At 34.5% G+C, this 24,122-nt stretch overlaps 1 protein-coding gene and 2 non-coding genes across 4 annotated transcripts; 1 reads left to right on the forward strand and 2 right to left on the reverse strand.

Moving 5' to 3' along the window:
- Positions 1-5,137: 5,137 nt before the first annotated feature.
- On the reverse strand, positions 5,138-5,321 carry LOC147942432 (small nucleolar RNA snoR125). The gene has a single exon (XR_015560631.1). It is a non-coding gene; the product is annotated as a small nucleolar RNA snoR125 (small nucleolar RNA).
- Positions 5,322-7,740: 2,419 nt separating this feature from the next.
- Positions 7,741-7,847, forward strand: LOC147942433 (small nucleolar RNA R71). Its single transcript, XR_015560557.1, has one exon. It is a non-coding gene; the product is annotated as a small nucleolar RNA R71 (small nucleolar RNA).
- A 1,850-nt stretch (positions 7,848-9,697) lies between these two features.
- On the reverse strand, positions 9,698-12,119 carry LOC104790623 (RING-box protein 1a). Of its 2 annotated transcripts, none has more exons than XR_015558874.1 (5): positions 11,770-12,026; positions 11,635-11,685; positions 11,339-11,552; positions 10,027-10,948; positions 9,698-9,932 (listed from the first exon to the last, which is right to left on the reverse strand). XR_015558874.1 is itself a non-coding variant. In XM_010516404.3 (5 exons), the coding sequence occupies exons 1-5, from the start codon at positions 11,894-11,896 to the stop codon at positions 9,895-9,897; spliced, it is 348 nt and encodes a 115-aa protein (XP_010514706.1). In that variant the 5' UTR covers positions 11,897-12,119; the 3' UTR covers positions 9,698-9,894. The 2 variants fall into 2 exon arrangements, 1 of the variants encoding a protein (XP_010514706.1); XM_010516404.3 differs by having other exon boundaries at positions 10,027-10,098; positions 11,493-11,552; positions 11,770-12,119.
- Positions 12,120-24,122: the final 12,003 nt, after the last annotated feature.

Consider the following 24,122-nt stretch of genomic DNA (forward strand, 5'->3'; position numbering starts at 1 on the left):
CTTGGTATGCTGACATAGTCAATTACAAGGTGTGTGAAGAAGTCCCAGCAGATATGGACCCTTATAAGAAGAAAAAGCTCCTCAAGGACATCAATGGGTACTATTGGGATGAACCTTACTTATACAAAAAGGGATTAGATGGGTTGTTTAGAAGGTGCATAGCAGAAAATGAAGTTGAAGGAGTGCTAGGGCATTGTCATGGTTCCACTTATGGAGGCCATTTTGCAACTTTCAAAACTGCCCAGAAAGTCTTACAAGCTGGTCTATGGTGGCCTACACTATTCAAAGACACTCACAAGTTCATCACAAAGTGTGATGCTTGCCAAAGAATGGGAAATATCACAAGAAGGAATGAAATGCCCCAAAACCCAATTCTGGAAGTTGAGATATTTGATGTGTGGGGAATTGATTTCATGGGACCTTTTAATCCCCCTTCAAATGGGAATGTCTACATATTAGTGGCAGTGGACTATGTCTCTAAGTGGGTAGATGCTATTGCCAGTCCTACTAATGATCACAAAGTGGTAATTAAACTTTTTAAGACCATAATCTTCCCAAGGTATGGAATTCCAAGAGCTGTGATTAGTGATGGAGGAACACACTTCATCAACAAGATCTTTGAAGGAATGCTAAGGAAGTATGGAGTCAAAGACAAGGTGTCTACAGCCTACCATCCCCAAACAAGTGGACAAGTTGAAGTGTCAAACAAACAAATCAAGGCCATTCTATCAAGAATAGTAGGAGCAACAAGAAAGGATTGGTCTAGTAAACTTGATGAAACACTTTGGGCCTATAGAACAGCTTTCAAGACACCTATAGGAAGAACTCCATTCCAACTGGTCTATGGCAAGTCTTGCCATCTCCCAGTTGAAGTTGAGTACAAAGCCCTATGGGCAATCAAACTTTTGAACTTGGATCTAGAGACAGCACAAGCTAAGAGAAGCCTTGAACTGCATGAGCTTGAGGAAATCATATTGGAAGCTTATGAAAACTCCAAAATCTACAAGGAAAGAACTAAAGCCTTCCATGATAGGAAGATTCTCATCAAAGACTTATAGGCTGGAGACCAAGCTTTGCTTTACAATTCAAGACTCAAGTTATTCCCTGGGAAGTTGAAAAGTAGATGGGGAGGCCCTTTTAAGATAAAGGAGATCTTACCATATGGGGCTGTCACACTTCTCAACAAGGATGGTAGTTAGTTCACAGTCAATGGTCAGAGAGTTAAGAAGTATTTGGGAGAAAAGGAAACACCTGAGAAGTTCACAATGCTTCTCCAAGATGCTCCACAAGCCTAAAAAGGACACCAAAGTCAAGCTTAGTGACTTTAAACAAGCTCACGAGGGAGGAAGTCCCTAAGGTATCCATGTACATATTGTTTAAGGTTTTTGGTATTTTGATTTTTGTTTTGGTATTTTCATGATCAGGGAAGCAAGGGAGACCAGATAGAAGAGGAAAAGAAGACTCGTGGTCCAGCTCGACCCCCCCCACTCGAGCACGTACTCGACCGAGTCCCGGTCGATCCCCATCGTCGAGCTGCCCCAATCTCCACCTCCAAGTCACCAACAAGACCCCAACTACTCCTATGACAGCATGCAGATGGATGTGGACAACTACTTCCACAATCCCTAAGGTACCACTATCACCTTCCCTTGTAGATATCATTGCATTTGACATTGTGTTTTGTTTTTTTGTTTTTCATCTTGAATCCTCAATCAAATTTCTTTCACACAGGGACTGTGTGATTTAAGTTTGGGGGAGGGTTTGAGATAGCATTTGACATTGTGTTTTGTGATTCTTATTTCAAATTTTTAGCATCATCATGTTAATACTTGCATAGCATCTAATGCATAGAAAAACCCTAAAAATTTGAAAATTTTTGCAAAAATCTTTATAAAAAAAGAGTGTTCATGTAGTTTGCACTGCACATTAGGATCTTGTTTAGCATGTTTCATGTAGGATTGTATAGTACTTGCATTAGGGATCTATGATGAGTATTCCCTTATTAGCTTGTTTATTCACTAGACTAGGATCAATGCCCAAGTTAATAGTACTTTGATGCTAGTTGAGTGGTTAGAATAAGATTGAACCAAGCCTTGAATTCCTACATTGCATTTGGTCTAAATTGAAGCATGTTGAGATTTGAAACCATTTCCTATTTATAAGAACCTAATATTGACTTTCAATTATCAATGTGTGCAATGCTTTAAACTCATGGATACCACATACATATTTGGATCATCTTCTTCCTTTTTAGCACTCTTGTTGATCCAAGTAGCTGATTTCCTCATTAAGAATCAGTTCCCCTACCCCTAAACCAAACCTTCTTTCAAGCCATGTTTATTCTTGTGTGTGTGAGGCCTATTTTTGGGATTGAGCTTGGTAGAAAGTGTTAGGTTTGAACTGACAAGAGTAAAGCCTTGTGTATTTCTAGTTTGCATTTTTCAAACTAGATAGGACTAGGTGGTTCACTTGTTGGTTTTGGGACTTGGCTGTCATGAAAAGAAAAGAGGAAAAAGAGAAAGAAAAGGTTAGAGTCTTTAGGAGGGGAATGTGTTTAAGTAAATTTAAAGTCTAGTGAAAGAATGGGAAGAATAAGGTTGTTTAAAGATGGTTCTAGTTAAAGAAAAGAAAAAAGAAAAGAGAAGTCTAGCAAAATGCTTATATGTCTTAAGAATAAGAAGAAAAGAGAACCATAGCAAATAAGTAAGAATCCCCCATTCCACTAGAAATATCAAATAAGAAACCTCTCCTAAGACTTTAAAACCAAAAGAGAAAAGGGTGAAAAAGAAGAAAAAAAGTTAAAGGGTAGCACTAGGACCAATTGGGTTTAGATTGATAGGATAAACACTTTGGGTGCCTTTGGATAGACAAGGTTTTGTTATTGTATGTGTCTAAGTGTTCTTACCTTTAGCATTCTTCTAAAGCTCAATCCATTTTTATGAGAGAACCTTGATATTGATAAGCCCTACTATAAAAAGAGACCTTCATTGTCTCTAAACCTTTTACTGCCAAGCCAAATGAGTTTAAGCATTGCATAGAATTGATTCATGTTCTTGATTAATGAATGTTAAAGGAAATGGTTGATTTGAATGCATGTGGATGTCTAAGGCTCAAATCAGTGAAGGTTGTGATATGCTTGTCTAAAGTCTTTAAGTATAGCTCATTCAACTTGCATCATAGTACTAGTAACTTGGACATTGATTCTAGATAGTCTATTTGCAAGCTTTAGGAGCTGAGATCCCACTTTAAAACCTCACCTACCTTCTTTTGTCTTGATTATTTGCTTGAGGGCAAGCAAAGACTAAGTTTGGGGGTGTTGATGTTCATATATTTTACCTTGTTTTCCCTTAGTTTATTCACAACTTTTGCATCTTTTGCTATCCATTTAGGCCATTATTGTGTAGCTTTAGGACTAATCATGCATTAGAGTATAGTTGCATTGCATTTGCATCTTTTCATGCATAAACAGGTGATTTTTGAGCTTAAGGAGCATGGAAGCAATGCTGAGGAGAAGTGAAGCAATCCTGAGGAGAAAACAAGAGAGTTAAGGCTGTAGAATCAAGGTCCGGAGTCCAACTCGACCGCACCATTCGACCACCACTCGACCGTGTGCTGAGGAGGACTCGACCGAGTGGAGAATGCACGAGAGAAGCCAGCTCGACCAGCCACTCGACCGAGCACGAGCCGTTGACTACTTTGACTTTTTGTATTTTTTAGGGCTTCCACCTCATCTCCTATATAAAGCCCTTGTACCTGCAGCTACCAAAGAGTCCAGCTTTTTAGAGAGTCTAAAACCTAGTTTTTACCTTTTTTAGATTTTATTCCTTTTGCACTTTTCTTTTATTTTAGATTTTGTACTTGTTTGAGAGAGAAAGACTAGATTCTTATATTTTGTTTGTTTCATAACTTTCAACGTATTAAGATTTCGAGTTTTATTCCTACATCAATATTGTAGATCTCTGTTTCATCTTTCTAATGATGCAAGTTTCATTATTTTCTGGGTATTTGACATATTTCACCATGTGTTCTTGTGAGTAGTTTGTTTAGGACCTTGAGGATGGGTTAGGCTGGGTTGATCTTGTGGTTTGTTTGATTTGGTCAAGCTTGATTGTTGTAGATCTCTTCTAGGCTAGATGATCTTAATGCTGATCCTATATCTGAGAAGGTAGGGTTTGATTTCAAGCATCTTAGCATCACACCAATGTCTAAGGAGCATAGATAAGGCTAGATCTAGAGCTTACCATTAGGCTTGCTAAGAGATTAGAAGTCTTGTTTGGTTTGAGATGTATTGCTTAATGCCTGCTTGTGTAGATTCTTTTCTTTGTGAGAACAAGTCTAGAAATGCATAGGTTTGATTGTTTCTTGCCATGAGAGTGGATTAAACATGTATTAGAGTAGTATGTCTAGAGATCAGCTCAAAGTTTGCTTGAGATTTGTTGACCAAGTTAGATAACCACAATGATTAGCTCAGCCCATGAATCCCTCCTCAAGGCCTTCTTTTTTTTATTGAAATCTTAGTCTAAATATCATTGCTTGCTTGTTGTTTGATTAGTTTTAGCATTGCTCTGTTTTTCTTGTGTTGCTCTGTTTTCACGTTTAAGTCTAGCTCAACCACGTACTCGACCTACACTCGGTCGAGTGCTGCTCGAGTTCATCCCCAGAACTTGTGTTTTGATTTGTGATTGTCTTGTTTCATTCCTGTTTCATTTCCATTGCATTCACGTAGTTTCATGTTCATTACTTTTCTTGCATTAGTTCATTAGCATAGTTTCTATCTCTGTTCTAGTTTCATTATAGCTTTAATTTGTCTGTTCTGTTTGCATTTAGTATCTTGTTCTAGTTGTTTTTACTTTCTGCATTTCATATCTCATTTTAGGATTGTTAGTGACAAACAATCTTTACAATTGGCTTGACTTAGACTCATATGCACATCTTAATTGTTCACAATCACTCAGATAGGATTGACACCTCTTATACTGCAACTGCATAAGGGGAATTGAAACACCCTGACTTCTATTCATTCCATACATCATCATTCCATACATCATTCATTCATACACCACAAAGAAAGTCAGTTTCACCTCCCCCAAAGCGCACAGTTTTGTTTTGCGGGCGTTACATTGTCCCTCGTGATGAAATCGGTTAAATCTTCTAAGAGGGGAGATTATAAAAAAGAACCCTAAATCAAAAAAGGGAAAAAATAAACATTATAAGAAAATGTATTTCTCCATCGATTTCGATTTGGTTTTTTTTTTATCTCCATCCCATGAGAGTTTTGTTCACACTCCCCTCTCAAGCCTCTCTCTTTTAAATCAGTGCAACAGATCATTGGGTTGACAGTAGCAACACCCGCCACAGTGTTGGTGGGAGGAGGCGTTTCAAGAGAAACATCGACATATCCGGTGAGATCGTATCTGTCGAGAAGGGCAAGAACTTGACGACTCCACATCAAAAATTTGTGTGATTAAGCTTTGTCACATTATTATGTTCACGTTAAGAACACTTTGTGAATCCGTGACATTGATTGTTTCACCAAAAGAAGTCGACATGGTGAACAGAAAGAAGAAAAGATGACGATGACAGTCTAAAAAAAATATTTAGGTTAAGCTTTAGGTATCGAAGGCTCTCATCTCATACCATGTAGAGAAGGAACAAGGAAGCTTAATGATATTATTACAGCTATACAATTAAATGGGAAGCACTCGTAGGGATAAAGAAAAACAAAAACATGACATATATCCATGTTGCTAAACAGACCAACTTACCTATATAATTAAAAAACAAAAATTAAAATTCCCTAAAACAAAGAGAAATGGTTATAAAGGATTATGGTAATAATCCTACATAAACTTTTGATGTGAACATAAGGACAATTTACGTCTAATGTTGTTGTTGTTGCAGGTTGATATATTTGGGGGCTTGTGGGGTTTCAACATATTTTTATGTGTATAAATGATTTTTTTGTAGGATAACAAGCTCTCTTTTTTTACTTTAATTTCTTTAGGGTAGGAAGAAAAATTAACTTCTTTTTCTTATTTTCAGTATTCTAATGTTATATATATATATATATATATATATATATGTATTTGTGATAAATACTTTCACAAAACTTTCGATGTTGGTTTATGTTTGGTAAGTTTTTTGTTTGAAAGTTTCATACACAAAATAAAATTTGTATGATTCTTATATATCATTTAATCATATTGCACAAAGATCAATTTGATGTTTAACTAAATCAACACCAAACAATCAGAAAGTTTCATTTAAAATAATTAATTACAAAGGTATATTTTAATGTTATAAGTAGATTAGTATATGCAATTCCAGATAATATTATATCCGATACTATTTAAATATTATTTTTAATTAAAATGTATAAGTAGATTTGAGGGGGGAAAACTGCATAAGTACTAAGTAGATCAAATAAAAATATTACTCATTTATTGGTGTAATTAATCATATATGTTTTTATAGAGATATATGTAATTTTGCAACAGGTCAGAACATGTAAACAATATATCCTGCTTGGTATTATTACATATTTACATATCTAAACCCTAAACCCTAAACCCCAAATAAGTCTAGTTTTACGAATACATAATTAATTAAAAAATCTAATGTATAGGGAAGATGGGATATGAGACAGGAACAAGAAATAAAAAAATAAACAATTATTTGAAAAATAAAAACATTATATAAACAATTTTTCATAAAAAAAGAACAAGAAAGAAATATATCAATATGGGATTATAAAATTAAGATAGTTAAATTAAATTTCATGTGTAACCAAAATTTATGGTGAAGCGGTTATTATTTCAAACGTTTAGAAATTTGATGAAGGTAAACCAATATAAGTTTATGTTATAAATTGTAACGCCCCAACCGCCACCTCTCAGTGGGTCCCATGTCCAATCCCAGTCTATGGGCCCAACTTCCTTAATGAGCCTCACGTGTGGGAGGCTTTAAAAACTTGTTACCGTTCCTACAGATCACCACGTGATCTTTCCCTGTGTTTTGTCTTCACTCACACAGTTCCGACAGTCACTTCCCGGAAGGTCACCCATCCTAGGACTACTTCAGCTCAAGCACGCTTAACTCTGGAGTTCTCTCAGGACCCTTGACCAAAAAAGATAAGTGCACTTGGTGATATAGGTGGCTAAATATATTCTTGTAAACCTCTCTGCAAGTCTCTAAAACCGGAGTGTCACAATTCACCCCCACTAACAGATCACAATGTACTCGTTGCGCACCAAGACTGTCACCCTTGACGGTGTGAGCCCACTCGACTCCACACTCGTCTGGGTTCGGCTCTAATACCACTTTTAACGCCCCAACCTCCACCACTCAGTGGGTTCCATGTCTAATCCCAATCCATGGGCCCAACTTCCTTATTGAGCCTCACATCCTCTCACTAGGCTCGTGAGCCCATCCATATCCGACGGTCGGTTTGCTACGCCTGGGAGGCTTTAAAGACTTTTTACCGTCCATACAAATCACCACATGATCTTTCCCTGTGTTTTGTCCTCACTCGCACAGTTCCGACAGTCACTTCCCGGAAGGTCACCCGTCCTATCATAGTCCTCATTGTAGTGCCCATCAGACTGGGCTAAGTTCTCCACTAGCTCCCAGCCTTCATCTACATGCTTGTTGAGGAAGTTTTCATTTGATGCAGTGTCCAGCAACATTCTGATCTTTGGTAGAACTCCTTTGTATAGTGTGCTAAGGAGTGACTCATTACTAAACCCATGGTGTGGACACTGAGTTTGATAACCCTTGAACCTTTCCCAAGCTTCATAAAATGTCTCATTGTTCTTCTGTGCAAAGCTTGAAATCTCATTCCTCAATCTAGTTGTTCTTGCATTAGAGAAGAATTTGGCCAAGAAGGCTTTCTTGCATCCATCCCATGTGGTTATGGCTCCTGTTGATAGTGTCTTCTCCCATAAGTGAGCCTTGTCCCCTAGTGAAAATGGGAACAATATGAGCTTGAAGCTGTCTTCACTCACACCATTGATCTTTGTGAGGCCACAAAGCCTGTCAAATTCATCAAGGTGATCTAAAGGATCTTCCATTGGCAGACCATGGAATTTGTTGGACTGGATCATAGTGATTAGCCCACTTTTGATTTCAAAATTATTGTTGGCAACTGCAGGAGGTATTATGCCAGTTCTTTGTGTATGAGTATTTGGGGCATCTCCTGCTCCAATCTGTCTTGGTCTTTGCATTGGTGGATCCATCAGCAATTGTTGTTCATGTTCCTGAATGATTCTGGTTTTCTGTTGCATCAAGTCTCTTGGTAGGCGGTTGATATGATCAAGGTACCTCTGAAGATTCTGGTTTCCCTTGGATCTAGTTTGCATCAACTGACTGGATCACTAGCTCGAACTGACACATGGTCGATCACAGGCTCGAATTGAAGATCGACTGAGTCTGGGTTGGTGGCTCGATCAATCACTCGATCGAGTACTGGGTCGAATTGGTACGTGAGACTCAAAACAACCAAGCAGATGAAGAAGCTAATCAGTAGTGATCAAATGAACAATAGAACTTAATCTTAAACTTGTGTAAATCCTGAATGTCACAAACAATTACTCAAATGGCAACGACGCCAAATTGAAACTCTTTATTTTGTGTGTGGAATGAATGTGAGGATGACACTTATGCAATGAATGTATGCAAACTTGCAGACAAAGACATAAGTATGGATGATGATGAATGATCAAATGGAGTGTAAGAGGTTTCAATTACTCTTATGTTGTTGTAATATAAGAGATGTCAAGATGCAAACAATTAGGATATGAACACTTATCTAAGTTAAGCCAAGTATGAAAATGGTTTTGTACTAACAACCTAGTGATAATGATGAAATGCAGAATGTAAAACTACTAGGGTAAGAAACTAAATGCAAAGTGAACAGTGTAAATAAAACAAAAGTGATCCTAACAAGAGCAAGAACCATACTAATGCAGGACAGTAAATGCAACGTGATTAAACAAGGGTGAATACAATGATACAAGAATGAAACTAGAAGGATGCAGATTACTGGGCTTACAAAGCCTCAAAATGGACCAAAAATATCCACTGTATCACCAGGTTTTTAGGTAAAAGTCGCGGATCCTCACCGGGCAAACGAATAAACACGCGGATCATATCTCTTCCGGGTTGAGTAATCAATTTCCTCCTATATTTTTACCAAATTATCCCTTCCAATTTTAATAAACCCTCTTCTTTATGCTTAATTGAAGGGCGTTCTCGGAAATTTTGTGCAATTTTTGAATTTGTACTTTTCTTTTATATATATAGATTATATAGTATACAATAAATTTCACCTTCGTGGCTACAAAAACAACAATTTATAGATTTGAGTTCGGCCAAAAAATGAAAAAAAGCATTGGGTCCTAAGCCCAAATCACTGGCCCAATAACAACGAAATTGTTTCAATATCGAATGTTTTTATCTCCTCAAGAAATCTACCTATATGAGCACGTGTTAACTTGTTAAAAAACTTTTCTATTTTCAAAGGAACTACTCTACTAGCTAAGATTTCCATACAACCAAAAGTTTAACCATTTCTATATGACTTTCAAAGTTTTTTTTTTTTTTTTTTTGTTCGCTAAACTTGTAAATAGACTTTCAAAGTTGATAAGCTTTACATGTAGCATTAGAAGAGTATCACAAAAGTGTCTGTCGCCAAGAAGAATGAGGTTAATGCATTTAATAATTGAAACTTATTTTGGGTTCGTGATGGTCTTATAACAACAAAGGTTTCATTAAGCACACAATTGTTTAATTTGCGTCAAAGACATACCAACAGATTCAGAAGAAATTTAAGAGAAAACTGCAAGTCTTAGAATTATATGCGGTAACCAAAGAAACCGAATGACGCGAGCTGTAGGTTTAATGACCATATTTTTGGAATTCCCACTCGCTATTATCTGTTAAAAAAACCGAGCAAGAAGAAAAAACAAAACAATGAGAAGGGAAACCCGACGAGTAAGAGCTTGTAGATTAGAAAAAAGAAAAACATACCCAGTGGACACACTTGACGGGTCTTCAGCCATCTGCTGATACAGTGGAAGTGAAAGGCATGGTTGCAAACCCCTACAAGTCAAAATATGGCAAGTTTGTTTACCAATCCATGATACTAAACATTAAAAAAGCTAGTTCTACCATAAAGATGTGATAAACAAACTATTAATCTCAGTTTCAGGCATGCAATGGAGAAACATATACGGCTATGAACCCAGAGCATTCAAAAATGTTCTTGTCGGCTAAATCTTTCCTTTGCAGGCCTAAAATAAGAACTAATTTTGCACAACCAAACAATCTCACAATCACCCACAAAGCAAGACCAAAAAAAGAGAGCAGTACTAGTATCTTATAGGCACCAACTCATGAGGGAGGCAACAACAACAGCATAGAGTTCCTTAGTTTTTAAGTAACTACATATCATACAATAACATTATAAAAACAAAAGGTAAGGAACACATGTATTCCATAGGATAGTGAAACAACCATTAATTCAAAACATTCAACAATCAGATTAAACAAAACAGAGAATGAGAGAACAAGCATATATGAAAAACTAAAGAAGCAAACAAGCTAACCTAAGTCTAGCCAGAAACAAAATTTTGCCTCTCTTCTAGACTACTAGTCACTGTTATCAACAAACCTATTCAAGTATACAACTACTTACATCCAGACTCAACACAAAGATATAGAGTTGGATATAACTTTGGTTTCACTAGATGCAAAACAACAACCAAAAAAATCTTAGACTGAAACAAAGTCAGAATATCTGTGTTTAAAAAAGCGTCGCCTAGGCGCGCCTGGGCGAGAGGCGAGGTGATTATAAGGGTGTAGCGCCTCTAGTAGACGAGGCCAGGCGGTAGACCAAAGGCGCTTGCTTCGGGACGCCTTGCCATGGAGCCCGCCTCATCTCGCTTAGCGCCTGCAATTGTAATAGGTAATATATGGTTAAACCTCAATATCTTCTCAATATTTTCTCAATATTTGCTTACGTAAAATGTTTCTAGAATGATTTTGTTGATTGCTGTGAATTTATTGCTAGAAGCCCTAAACTTTTGATGATGATGAGACGGATTTTTAGGCTTTGTGTTTAAGTTTTAAACTTTCGTTGGATTTGCTTCTACTTTGTTTTCATTTCTCTGTTTCAGACTCATGATTGGCTTTGGCTTTGGCTTTTCCTTTGTTTTCAAATCTCTGTTATAACTATTATTGGGTTTCTCTCTTTCTCTATGTTTCAATTTCAAATGATAAGCTATTGGTTTTAGACTCAGGTTGTGCTTACATGGTAAGGAATCGATGATTTATGACTAACCTTATGTCTGTTTTTTGCAGTTGCGCCTCATACACCAAAGGCGTGGGGCGAATCTCGCCTAGGCGCAGGCGCCAAACCTACCCTCTGTCGCCTCACCTCGCCTCTCGCCATTTAAAACACAGCAGAATATAACTATACAAGAACTGAAACTTACCCCAAGCAACAGTACATTCTTCGCTGGTAGCACTAGCCTGATTAGCTTGACATTCAATACCTAAAACCCACAACAAAAACAACTTAAGCATCAAGATGATTCACAAAACCCCCAAAGTAATCTATAACTCTGAAAAGCTTACAGAGATCCATGATGTGATTCCTACAGATAGCGCAGTTATCAACAACGATATCTGCGAAAATCAAACAAGAGCGAATTAAAAAAAAACGAAAGTGGAAAAGCGATGAGAAGATTTAGGGTTTGTTGATTGATATACCCCAAGCCCAAAGAGAGACGGCGCTCCACTTCTTAATTTCAAAGCGTTTTGATTTCTTTGAAGGAACGGTGCTGCTGGAGGCTTCGCCAGCGGGGATCATAGGAACGTCGGAGTCGATGGAAGCCATTGATTTCTCTCTGTCTGTCTTTCTATTTCTTTGATCGGGAATTGAGAGATTTAGTAGAGAAACCCGAGAATTCTGAATATTTGAGAATCAGAATCGAGAGAAAGATTTATATGTTTTCAATTCCAATTTTTTCTATTTCTTTTTGGGGTTATGGGCCAATTTGATACAATCTTTCAAACTTAATTATTTTGTAACAAATTAGCAAAAGTATAACATTTGTTACAAAGTGATAAGTTTTTTGGGTAACCAAAAAAACTTATTGAGAAATTCGTATTTTATTTCAACTTATTTAAAATAAATAAAGAATTTGTTAAAAATGCTTTTTTGAAATACATCTTTTTAAAAAGGATAATCTTCTTATATAAAGTTGGGTTTTGAAAGTTAGTCGTTAACAAGATTTTGACATGTGTTAAGTTATCAATCTGAGATTTTGACATGTGTAAATATTTAATAGGAAGAATTTGATAACAACAAAAAGAAAATATTTTGTTTTAAAAAATATTAATAAAGTAAAAGGATAATTATAAAAAATTTCAGAATTCAGAAAAAAAAAGTTTTTTAAAATAATTATAAAGAGATTATATATATTTCATAAAATTCGAAATTATAATATTATTTACTTATTTTTAATTTTAAGGTATTAATTATTAAAAAAACAGAAAAAAAGATTAAGGAAAATATTTTTTTAATATTAATTCTAAATTTTGTACTCACTTCGATATAATCAAAGATCGCCTCATATTTAAATAATTTATTCAAAAACATTGTTTTCAACTTTGTTTAATTGGAAATATATTTTAATGGGAAGGTAAATTTTTCTTAATTTCTTAAACCAAAATTTTCTACTAGTTTCTCTTTTTTCAGTTGGGAATAGCTAAGATTAATATGTTGACCAAAAATAAGATTTATATATGAGTCATCTTTTTCTAATACTGTATTTTAAATTTTATTGTAGTATTTTTAGATTGTTTTAATTTATATTTTAATCTTTGAATGATTCGGGATTCATATATTAACATGCTTATAATTTTCTATCGTTTCTTTGATTATGCCAAAATAATTTTCTTTCAATTTTTCAACCTTGAATCGTTGGTTATAAACACTTTTTTTTTTTTTGCAAACATAATTATTACCATTAATTATTCAATCCGAAAGAGAGATAACGAATAAAAGCTCATCAACCAAATGAATTGATAAAATAGGCTAATCAAACACAAGCGTACAACAAACGTAGATATATAGATTGAAAAAATAAATCGTTGTTGATAGATATATAGATTGAAAAAAATAAATCGTTGTTGATAAATCGACATATAAGACTTCCAGACGTAACAAACCGACCATCGAATATGGGTTGGTCCACAAGGCGGGAATAAATGTAGGGCCCACTTGAGAAGATGGACCCATGGACTGAGAGTAGACATGGGCTCACTAAACAATGTGGCGGTTGAAGCGTTACAGAGACAGAGGCTATATCATGGTGTGTCAAGGCTATATCATGGTGTGTCAAAGACACTTCCACGAATACATTGAGAAATTAGCATTAGTTACTATCAAAAGATTTTGTAACGATTGAAAAAGGTTTTGACGTTTATTGGTCGTCGGAGCAAGCTATTTTGAGATAGCAAAAAGACGTGAACATTTTTTTTCCACACAGGATGAGGGCAGAGCCGAGGTTCTCTCTATGGTAGAGAAGGTTGGACACAAAGTTATCTAACCAACAGAGGAAAGTGGAGGAGGTTGGACGCAAGGTTATCTCTCCAAGGGAGGAAGACGGAGCCAAGGTTCTCTCCATGATGGAGGAAGTTGGACGCAAGGTTCTCTCCATAAGGGATGAGGGCGGAGCCGAGGTTTTTTCCATGGCGGTCATACATTATTGTGATGATACCTCATTGATTAGTATATTATGTTATCTATAAACACATTAAGCCAACTATTTTACTTTCACTTTGGCATAGTTACTATCACGAATACATTGAAAAATTTAACATTAATTACTATCAAAAGATTTTTTGTGAAGTTAGAAAATTGTTTTTACTTTCATTGGTTGTCGGAACAAACCATTTTGAGATAACAAAAAGATGTGAACATATTTTCTCCACATAGGAGGAGGGCAGAGCCGAGGTTCTCCCTATGGTAGAGAAGGTTGGACATAAAGTTATCTCCACAAGGGAGGAAGGTGGAGGAGATTGGACGCAAGGTTATCTTTCCAAGGGAGAAAGGCGGAGCCAAAGTTCTCTCCATGGTGGAGGAGGTTGGACGCAAGGTTCTCTCCATAAGGGATGAAGGCGGAGCCGATGTTTTCTCCATGGTGGTCACACCTTATTGTGATGATACATCATGATTAGTATATTATGTAATATATTTTTATTCAAAATGTTTTTTGAGCCAACAATTTTAGTAATTAAAAAACTATGCAGAAGTGAAAGTAATATACTTGGTTTAATGTGTTTATATAGACAGTTTCTAGATGGTGATAAAGAATATTTTTGTAATATACAAGAGTACATTTAGGTATAAAAATTATACTTTTAATAGTAACATATATAAAAGATTTGTAAATGGATATAAATCAGTGTATTATAACAAAAATAAAATTCATATATAACATACAACAAATTTTAATAAATTTAATTTAATTTATAAAACTTTAAACCCGCACATCGGACGGGTCCTCATCTAGTTGTGTTATAAAAAATAATGCAAATAAATAATAATATTATATTATATATGTATATGTGTATATATATATATATATATATGTATAATAACATTTCCTATTTAATAAAACGGAAGTAGACGAATTCAAATTTGTAGACTATATAATTTTAATAGTAGGTTACAAATGGGTTATAAAAAATTTGATATTAATTTGTTATAAGATATATGTTAGGTGTAGCCCATCTAACTGTTCATTTTAGTAAGATTAAAATTTGAATAGATTTTAGACAATTAATTTCAGTATATTCTTAATTCTCTTTTTACTGACACCAATATATATCCTCCAAAGATTTAATTGGTACATCACGTTGTTTCCAAAAACAATAAACAGAATATTCCAAATTAATTGCCCACTGAAAAAATACTGGTAAGCATAAAAAAGGAATAAAATCTAAGCAAATAATAATAATTATTCGTGATTCCTAATATCTTAATCTATAATTAAATTTAAAATCACGGAAGAATCTTCAAAACTGCCAATATAAATGATACAAATCACCTCACACAAAAAATACCTCGCTCATATTCATATACTTAAACACAAAATATGTAATGTTAATATTAAATGCTATATTAAATGTAATATGCAAATATTAAATGATATATCAAATGTTAACTAAATGAGGTGTTTGAAGACTATTATTTTCGATGAAAAGGACCAGCGTGTGTATAGCATGATCCAATGATGACTAAAAAACTTGCATATGATTTTCTTTCATAATATTTTATCCAAAAAATTATTATAAAAAATCATATAAATTATATTTCATTATGGTAATTATAAAATAAATAAAACGAAATACAACTCATGCTCTAGCACGGGTCCTAATCTAGTACACTACAATAATAAAGAGAGAGACGAGAGGTAAGTAACGAAGTTATAATTTCTTCTTCTTTTCTTACAATTTTTCTCATGTGCATAATCTCTTTTTATAGTGGAAAGGAAAACATGATGACTCATATATTTGTTAAAGACACAAATACACCGTATATGAGTGTTGTTGACAAATGGTGATTAAGTGTTTCATCATAAAGACATATATTGCATATAATGAACAAGTGTCACTGAGATAGAAGACACATGTAGTAGTGATGGATAATCATATTTATTTTATAACAAATCGACAATAATAACATCATTTTTAGTTTTTTTTTTCCAAATTTAGCATACCCTTTTTAACATGACAAAAATAGTAGAAAATTTATATTTAAATATAATAAAGAGGAATTAAGAAACAAAAAAATTGGAATCTTTTTCCGGCGACAGAGAAACAGAGAAATTTGAATCTGGCCAATCAAATCGAATCTAGCAAGTTTTGGGGCAACAAAACTTAGAACCCAACAAGTGTTTCCAATATACAATTTTTTTTCTTCTCAAACCCCAAATATTTTTCAAACCACCTTCACATTTTCGAAATCACATCTTCTTCCCTCACCTCATCCCAAGAAATCTGATACGGTGGTGGTTAGCATATGATCGCCGTTTTATCGGTCTCTGTCGTCGCTGGCATATTGTTGTCTTGCATCGTCCCGGCGGTCTACCCATCTTCTCAATTTCGCCAACAGATCTGATATAAGCAACTAGACACGCTTCATCTCGTCGTGGTTAGAAATAAAAAGTAGCCACCATTATCTCAACATATTTCGTTTTGCGGTTCTTTTTCGCTGTGTTTATGTGTCTTTAATTTTGAATTTTCTTAAAACCTATATCAATTGCATGCGAAATCAAACATATTCTTGTGGATTCTTCCAAAAAATAAGTAATTTTATACTATTATCCTTCTATTGTAAAAATTGTATTATTTTGTGTGTGATTATGTGTTTGATTTTTATAAATTGATAGGATTGTGTGTTTGATTTTAAATTCCTTAAATCCACAAAAACCTTAAAAAATTGGGTTTCGTTCTGTTTGTGAAACAATGAGGATAATAGAGTTGAGTTTTATTTAGTTGTCACTCTTTGATGACTATAACTCCTAAATTTGGACTTGCTTATATTTCAGTTCAGTGTCTTTTATACATTAAACTTCATTTGCTGACTTGATTTAATGTAAATTTGACTAGCTACTATGAATTTCTACTATATTTGAAAACTAGGTGCTTCCCCACGCAACGCGTGGGTTGTGGTGTGGTTGACACTTTTTTGTTTTTTTGTCCTTTTCGTTGTCTCTTTTGTATTATTTTGTTTTAATTAGACATATACGGGCTTCGCAGTCACTTGTATTTATACACTATATGTTTATACCATTTCGTTTAGATGTGTACAATTGTGGCGTTTATTTTTTATGAATTATGAGAATGTTGAATCTTGCTTTTGAGGATCCAATCTTATCATTGACTGATATTGTTCCTAATACATTTATTGTATTTTAGATTTTCTAATTAACTGCTTATGTAAACCCTTCATACGTTGATATTGCAATAATAAGTTATTTTTAAAAAATAAGTATTTTCCGTGTAAGTGATTATGTTTGTATGCCCATGTTTTGGTCTAATATCAATAAGATCGTTTCTGTTTTTCTTTAGCTGGCTTTGAAACCAATTTTGAGTTAAGCGAATAATGGGTCGAATTATGGTGTTAATAAGTAACATAAATTCTTATGTATATATATTGTATATATGTGACTATAAGTTTAGCTAACAAAAATATTCTATAATATTTAAAGATAATCTTGAACATATATATATATGTGGGAGGAATGTATGGAATTATTGGATAGAATTTATTTTTGAGTTAAACGACCTTTTATGCCTTTAAAGTGAGTTAAATATTAATAAATTTTTATATGTGTCTTGACTTTTTTTAAAAAGGAATACCAAGTGTTTTCTTCCAAATTTGAAGTGACATAGTATTTTAGTTTTCTTATATGATTTTATGAGCTTCAATGTAAAGGTTTTTCAAAGTAATAAGTACACTCACACTGATTGAATTATAAAATTTGGAGAAATGTTTATTTCGATTAATTTTCTGTTCTTTTAAATATATTAAATAAGTATGTTGTTGTTCCTACAAATAGGACAACATATATTATAGTTTAACCATGAAGTTAAGCAATGGAAATGGAACTTGTGATTGCAAGACAAAATGCTTATATATATTATGTTACACATTGATCGTTCAAAAATGAATAGGAACATCTAATTCTCAAATAAAGTTGATTTTTTTGTTAGAACCAAACCTTAAATGAAAATCAACCAATAAGGAGAGACCAAAACCTTACTTTTATATAGATGATATATTGCTTTAAACATTGAAATGAGAAATATATTATAAACAATAATTTTACCAAAGAAATATATTAATTTAGCCAACCAAAATATGAATATAAGTTTAGCCAACCAAAATAAATAAAAAAGTAATAAATTTAACCAAAAATATTTTCTCTTGAAAGATAAATAAGTTAGTATGAGAAATGAATTAATGTACAATTATTGGATAGGAGTTACATTTGAGTTAAATGTAGTTACATGCCTTTAATTTTTTATAACCTAAAATAAAAGGAATATCAAGTGGCCGAATCAAAATTCACATGATTTGGTTGTTTGTTGATATAAACTCAACACTTACACATAATATTTCAAAATAAAAAAATATTACTTTTGAAGTGACAAACTAAATTAGTTTTCTTATAAAATTATATGAATTCTTCAATCTCAATGATTTTTAAAACCCCAAGGATAACATATATTTTTTAGTTTTTTTTTTGTTTTTCACTCATCAATTTAATTTATAGTGCTAGATTTCATACTAATGGTTTCATCTTTAGAGAATTTAGTTAAATGGTATTTTTAAAATTATATTTTATTTTTATATTTAAGTTCCAGTTGAATATGATTTCTTTTTTGGATCATTTTTTATTTTGATGAATCACACAAAAACCTATTGTTTAATTATGTTCTTTTTTGTTTTCAAAAACCTCAAATCATAAAAAAATAATATATCTTATATTGATATTTGCAGATTTATCAATTGGATCACAAAACAACATAGTCTTTATAAATAGAGTTGATAGACTTTACAAAACAAAATAGACTTTATAAATGGATAAATATATTGATCTTTAAATATTATATTGATCTTTATAAATTATTAAAAATGATACATGATTATATGAGATAACCAGAGACATTAGATAATTAGATATGGATCATTTCAACTTATAAGATGTTAATATAAAATAGAAAATAGAGATAAACCTTTTAAAAGATTAAAAAATATATATAAGATATACATATCATCCAAACTCTAAAACTAAGCTTTTACAATGATATTTGATTTGTTTTTTTATAACCCATACAACAACAATAACAAAAAAAATACAAACCAAAAAAAAAAAAGAAAAAGAGATTTGAGAGTAGTAGAAGAAGATGAGAGAATGAAAGAGTGATAGACTAAGAGAATAATATAATGAGTATCTATAGGAAGAGAAATGATGAAAAATTACATTTAGAAAAATGAGAGTTACAATTCTAATTTATTGTTTTGTTTTAATGCAATTGATTGATACAACTTAGTGGAGAAATAAAGTTAATGCATAGGGGGAATTTATATGATTTCAGTTTTATATTATGTGAGTTAAATGTGAAATTAATTGTTTTTAAATTTGTGTTTTAATATAAATATTTATTTTTGTTAAAATTGCATTGCCAAGTGGACCAATAAGGAGAGAGTGAAACCTTACTTTTTATATATATGATTTAGGGAAGGGTCAGTATAATTTATGATGGTTTCCTGATTTTGTATGTAATTTTGTGTGTGATTATGTGTTTGATTTTGTGTAAATTAATAGGATTGTGTGTGTGATTTTATTTAGTTGGGTTTTGTTCTGTTTGTGAAAATATGGGGACACTAAAGTTGGATTGTATTTAATTGTCAGTCTTTGACTTGATTTGCTTATTTGTTTAAATTTCGGAAAGGCTCTATGTAATTTATGATGGCTTTCTTGACACGTTATGTGTTCTATGCAGGTCATGGGTGATTCTTTCCCTACAGATATCAAGCTTCATGAGCTTTGTTTCAACATAGGAGAGGAACCGAGATCAGACGTGAAGATAAACCAGTTTCCAAACTAAAATGGCATCACAAAAGTGAAAAGCATCCTCTTAGTTGCAGAGTATGAGAGGATCAAGAATTCCTTCCTAGGACCTATTTGAAGGTTATAAACAGAGGAATAATGATGTTAGAGAAGATGGTACACTGTTTTCTAAGAAGGAGTTTAAATTTATCAAAGAAAAATGAACTATGACTGCATTTTGGAGGACAATTTGACAACCCGTCCTGCGGACCCCACTAGCTTACCGCTAGCCGCCCCAACGGACCCCAAGCTGGCCCTGCAGGGTATCGATCTTAACCCTTCACTGTGGATAGGAACTATTCATCCAAATCCACCAGTAGGTTATTGGTACGCCAGGTCAATTGGTGACAGCTTGTCCTGTGGGAAGGTTGTTAAAAGGTGGGGATCAAGGTTCGAGGAACGCCTGGCGCACCAATAACCTACTGGTGGATTTGGATGAATAGTTCCTGTCCACAGTGAGGGGTTAGGATCGATGTCCTGCAGGGCCAGTTTGAGGTCCGTTGGGGAGGCTAGCGGTGGGCTAGTGGGGTCCGCAGGACAAGTTGTCACATAAAAATCGATTTTTTTGAAACAACTCGTCCCGTAGACCCCACTAGCCCCCCGCTAGCTTGCCCCCATAGGCCCAAAGCTGGCCCTACAGGGCATCGATCCTAACCCCTCACCGTGGAATGGAACTACTCATCCAAATCCACCAGTAGGTTATTGGTGCGCCAGGCGTTCCTCGAACCATGTCCCCACCCTTTAACAACCTTCCCACAGGACAAGCTGTCACCAATTGATCTGCAGGTTGTTAAAGGGTGGGGACCAGGGTTCGAGGAACACCTGATGCACCAATAACCTACTGGTGAATTTGGATGTATAGTTCCTTTCCACAATGAGGGATTAGGATCGTTGCCCTGCAGGGCCAGCTTGGGGTTTGTTGGGGAGGCTAGCGGTGGGCTAGTGGGGTCCGCGGGATGGGTTGTCACAGACAACCTATGAGATTCTCAATTAGAGAATTCCATATGGTCACTAGATTGAAATGCACTGAATGGGGGAGGTGATGAAGATCAATGACATAATCTTTATAATTGGGCTAACAGTGAAGATGCTCACACATATGAAGATGTTTTGGATATTTTACGAGAAACTGATCAAGAGGCAGCAGATGAAAGGCTCTCTCTTACGATGTTGATCCTTATTGAATGTGTCTTCCTTTAGAGGTACAAAGGTAACAAGCTTCCCGCAAAAAACCTTAAGAGAGCTCAGCATCTGGATATCTTTGCTAATTATATGTGGGGGAAAGATGCATATAATCTTCTGATTACAGCAGTAAAGAAAAATGTCCCATTAAATATGACTTACATGGATATCCGTTGGCACTGCACTTGTGGATCCTTGAGTCAGTTCCTATGTTGAAGTCACCTTTCAGCACATTGAGTGTGATTGAGCGACCAATAGCATATTTGTGTGAAAAATACACACATACAGTTAATCCTTCGATTGGTCAAGTGGAGAACATTGAAGCATCAAACCATGTAAGTTGTGTCAAAATAATATTCTCTTTAATTTCAAGAAGGACTAACAGTAATTTAGGATTGTCTAACTAAACAAAAATTGTTTGTGTGCAGCTCAAGGTTATTCACATATTACCATCAGTACCTGATGATGAAGAAGATACAGTCTTCATGGAAAACACTCCGAATCAAGATTGGAGTATGCTTATAGAAGTACTGAACAAGGGATACAAATTGACAATTGAAGACTGGGAAAAAAGAGCATTGGATGTTGGTGCAGTGATGGAAGAAATTGCTATCAAATCTTACCAGTTCCGTAACAAGGAGACACTAAAGCCATCATCATCGGAAGAGTCACTAATGGAGAAGCTAGATAAACTTTACATGATTTTTGAATCAAGTTCCTTGAAGATAGACAATCTGTACAACAATTTTATGGATGGGTTCAAAGCTACCAATTACCGGTTATCAAAAATAGAAGAGAGTTTGGCAATGTATAAAGCTAGGAATACAGACGATCAGGTAAAAATATATCTTATTTAATCTAAATCTACTTCAATAAAATTTATTCATGCATGTAAAAATATGATGGGTTCCGTAATCATTTTGGGTTGTAGGACCTATACGAAGATACAATGCATGTGGCTCAAACATCTGAGACTCAGATTCCTAAAGAAGTAAGAGTTTGTTTCATTTTTTTACTTTAAATGTTAGGGAAGATATAATTAATCATGTACTAATGCTTCCTAAAAACGATTTGTATTTGCAGAGTGGTGGTGGGATCCTTCCGACTAACAATTCTCCCACTGAACAAAATGCAGTGCATGTGGCTCAAACATTTGAGACTCAGATTCCTAAGGAGGTAAGAGTTTATTTCTTACTTATATTTTGAATATTAGGGAAAGTATTCTTAATTATGCACTAAATCTTCCTAAAAATATTTATATTTGCAGTGTGGTGATGGGATCTGTCCATCTAACAGGTCTCCCACTGAACAAAATGCAGTGCATGTGGCTCAGACTTTTGAGACTCAGATTGCTAAGGAGGTAAGAATTGGTTTTCTACTTGTATTTTGAATGTTAGGGAAAGTATTCTTAGTCAATGTACTAAAAGCTTCTAATGTTTTTTTCAGCTACAATTGCTGCAAGAAGTTGAAGTTAGGTATGAGAACAACTGGAGCAAACGAAGAGTGCGAGCAATTCTTGAAAAAGGAATCAGTGTTTTAATGGACAAATCAAATGAAGAATAATTTTTTGGAAAAGAAGAAATACGGTTCTTGCATAGAGAGAATGAAGGTGAACGAAACACAAAAGAGAAGGAAGCTGAACCAAATCCAGAAGTTTTAACTACTGAGGTAAATTGATAGACAGGTTTTCACCCAGGGTATCAATCCCCTATGCAGTTGTAGTACAAAGGGTTATCAATCCAAATGGTTGTGTATTGCTAGCAGGAAGGATATGATCAGAACAATGCAAGTCAAGCCAAGCAATTAGGGTTTTGGTTCTAACGATTCCTAAAATAAACAAAGTAAAAGAATATAAACAAGTAAACCACACGACCTAAGCACTCGATGCAAGCAATCGAGTACAGGATCGAGTGGGGTGATCGAGTATGCAAGTGAGATATGAACAGATCGAGGTATTACTCGATACAGGTTATCGTGTACCTGATCGGGTAAGTAGTCGAGTAAGTGAAAGAAATGCAAATAAATAAAATACAAAAGTTCCTAAGGATGGGGGTAATCAAATCCTAAGTGTTCTAGACCAGTACAGATGCCTTACATGCCTCAAGCAATTATTTCCTAGACAATGAACCTCTAAGACCTTGTCACCACACTTTCGCACTCGCAACAATCAACCTTGAACACATTACCATATTGTCCCACTAGCAATATGAACAAGCATGCATTAAGAACGATACATTATTGTCAGTAGACTTAAACTCATCTAATTTTGTTACTCAGAGTTAAGTAAACCTCTAGCATTGGCTAAATCAAGCATTTTATCTACTCCTTTCGGCCTGTAGCATTTGTAAACGCCCTAGATCTAATCTCAACCTTTCGGTCTGTTGACAGCATTAAGAGCACCAATCTAGAAGGAAATCTATCAATCATTTACAATCAACTAAAGCCTCCTAACCGATCAAGAACACAAAATCATCTATCCCATCCCTAGAAACTTTACTACACTACTCGGACATAGAGGCGAATAACAAGGCAATCAAAATGAATGAAAATGACATTGTATTAAAAGATAGAGTAGAGTAGAGAAAGTAAAGGATAGAAATCTAAGAAAACTACAAAATAAAAATGCAAAACAAGAAGAAAAATGTTGAGTCGCTCAGTCCTCTCACAGGAGCTCTCGCTCTCTGGTTTGAGGGTCTACGGCGGGCTCCTTTGCAAGCTTCCCAGACCTGCCCGTTGATCTACTCGATCGGGTACACGAGGGTGAAGTCGGGTTACTCCTCGGGTGGATCTTTGGGTTGCTCTTCATGCTCTTGGATCCTCCTCGATCGTGTTGGGGTTCAGACTTGTTCTTGCAGCTCGATGGCTCCTTCGGGTACATGCTCAAGTTGTCCTTGTTTTTCCCCATTTTTGGCTCTTTAGCACATGTTTTCATCCAAAATATGCAAATGCAGAAATGCAACACCCTAAATGCTCTAAAAGTGAATTCCTACAGTAAATGACCTAAAAATGCTAAGTTAGAGGTAAGAACAATGCAAAATATAGACAAAAAAAGATGCTAAAAACATGTAAATTAGAGAGTTATCATAAATGTAATGATTCTTACAACTTTTTAAAAATATTCTAACACATTATATTGACAAATGAAATAACTCATCTAAAGTTCTTTACTCCAAGTGACATCCGAAAGGAGGAGTTAACCCAAACGGAGGAGTTAATCAAAAAGCTCAATTTAACAAATGAAAAAATGAC

This window comes from Camelina sativa, chromosome 6, assembly GCF_030686135.1.
Source record: "Camelina sativa cultivar CO46 ecotype springtype chromosome 6, ASM3068613v1".
In the NCBI taxonomy this organism is placed as follows: Eukaryota; Viridiplantae; Streptophyta; class Magnoliopsida; order Brassicales; family Brassicaceae; genus Camelina; species Camelina sativa.

What these genes read in the sequence shown, in the direction of transcription:
- LOC104790623 (XM_010516404.3), bottom strand. Translation starts at nt 11,896, where the DNA reads ATGGCTTCCATCGACTCCGACGTTCCTATGATCCCCGCTGGCGAAGCC. An exon ending in GAATCACATCATGGATCTCT is followed by an intron (nt 11,553 to 11,634) that starts GTAAGCTTTTCA and finishes TGTGGGTTTTAG; the next exon opens with GTATTGAATGTCAAGCTAAT. An exon ending in AGAATGTACTGTTGCTTGGG is followed by an intron (nt 10,099 to 11,492) that starts GTAAGTTTCAGT and finishes TTTGACTTGTAG; the next exon opens with GGGTTTGCAACCATGCCTTT.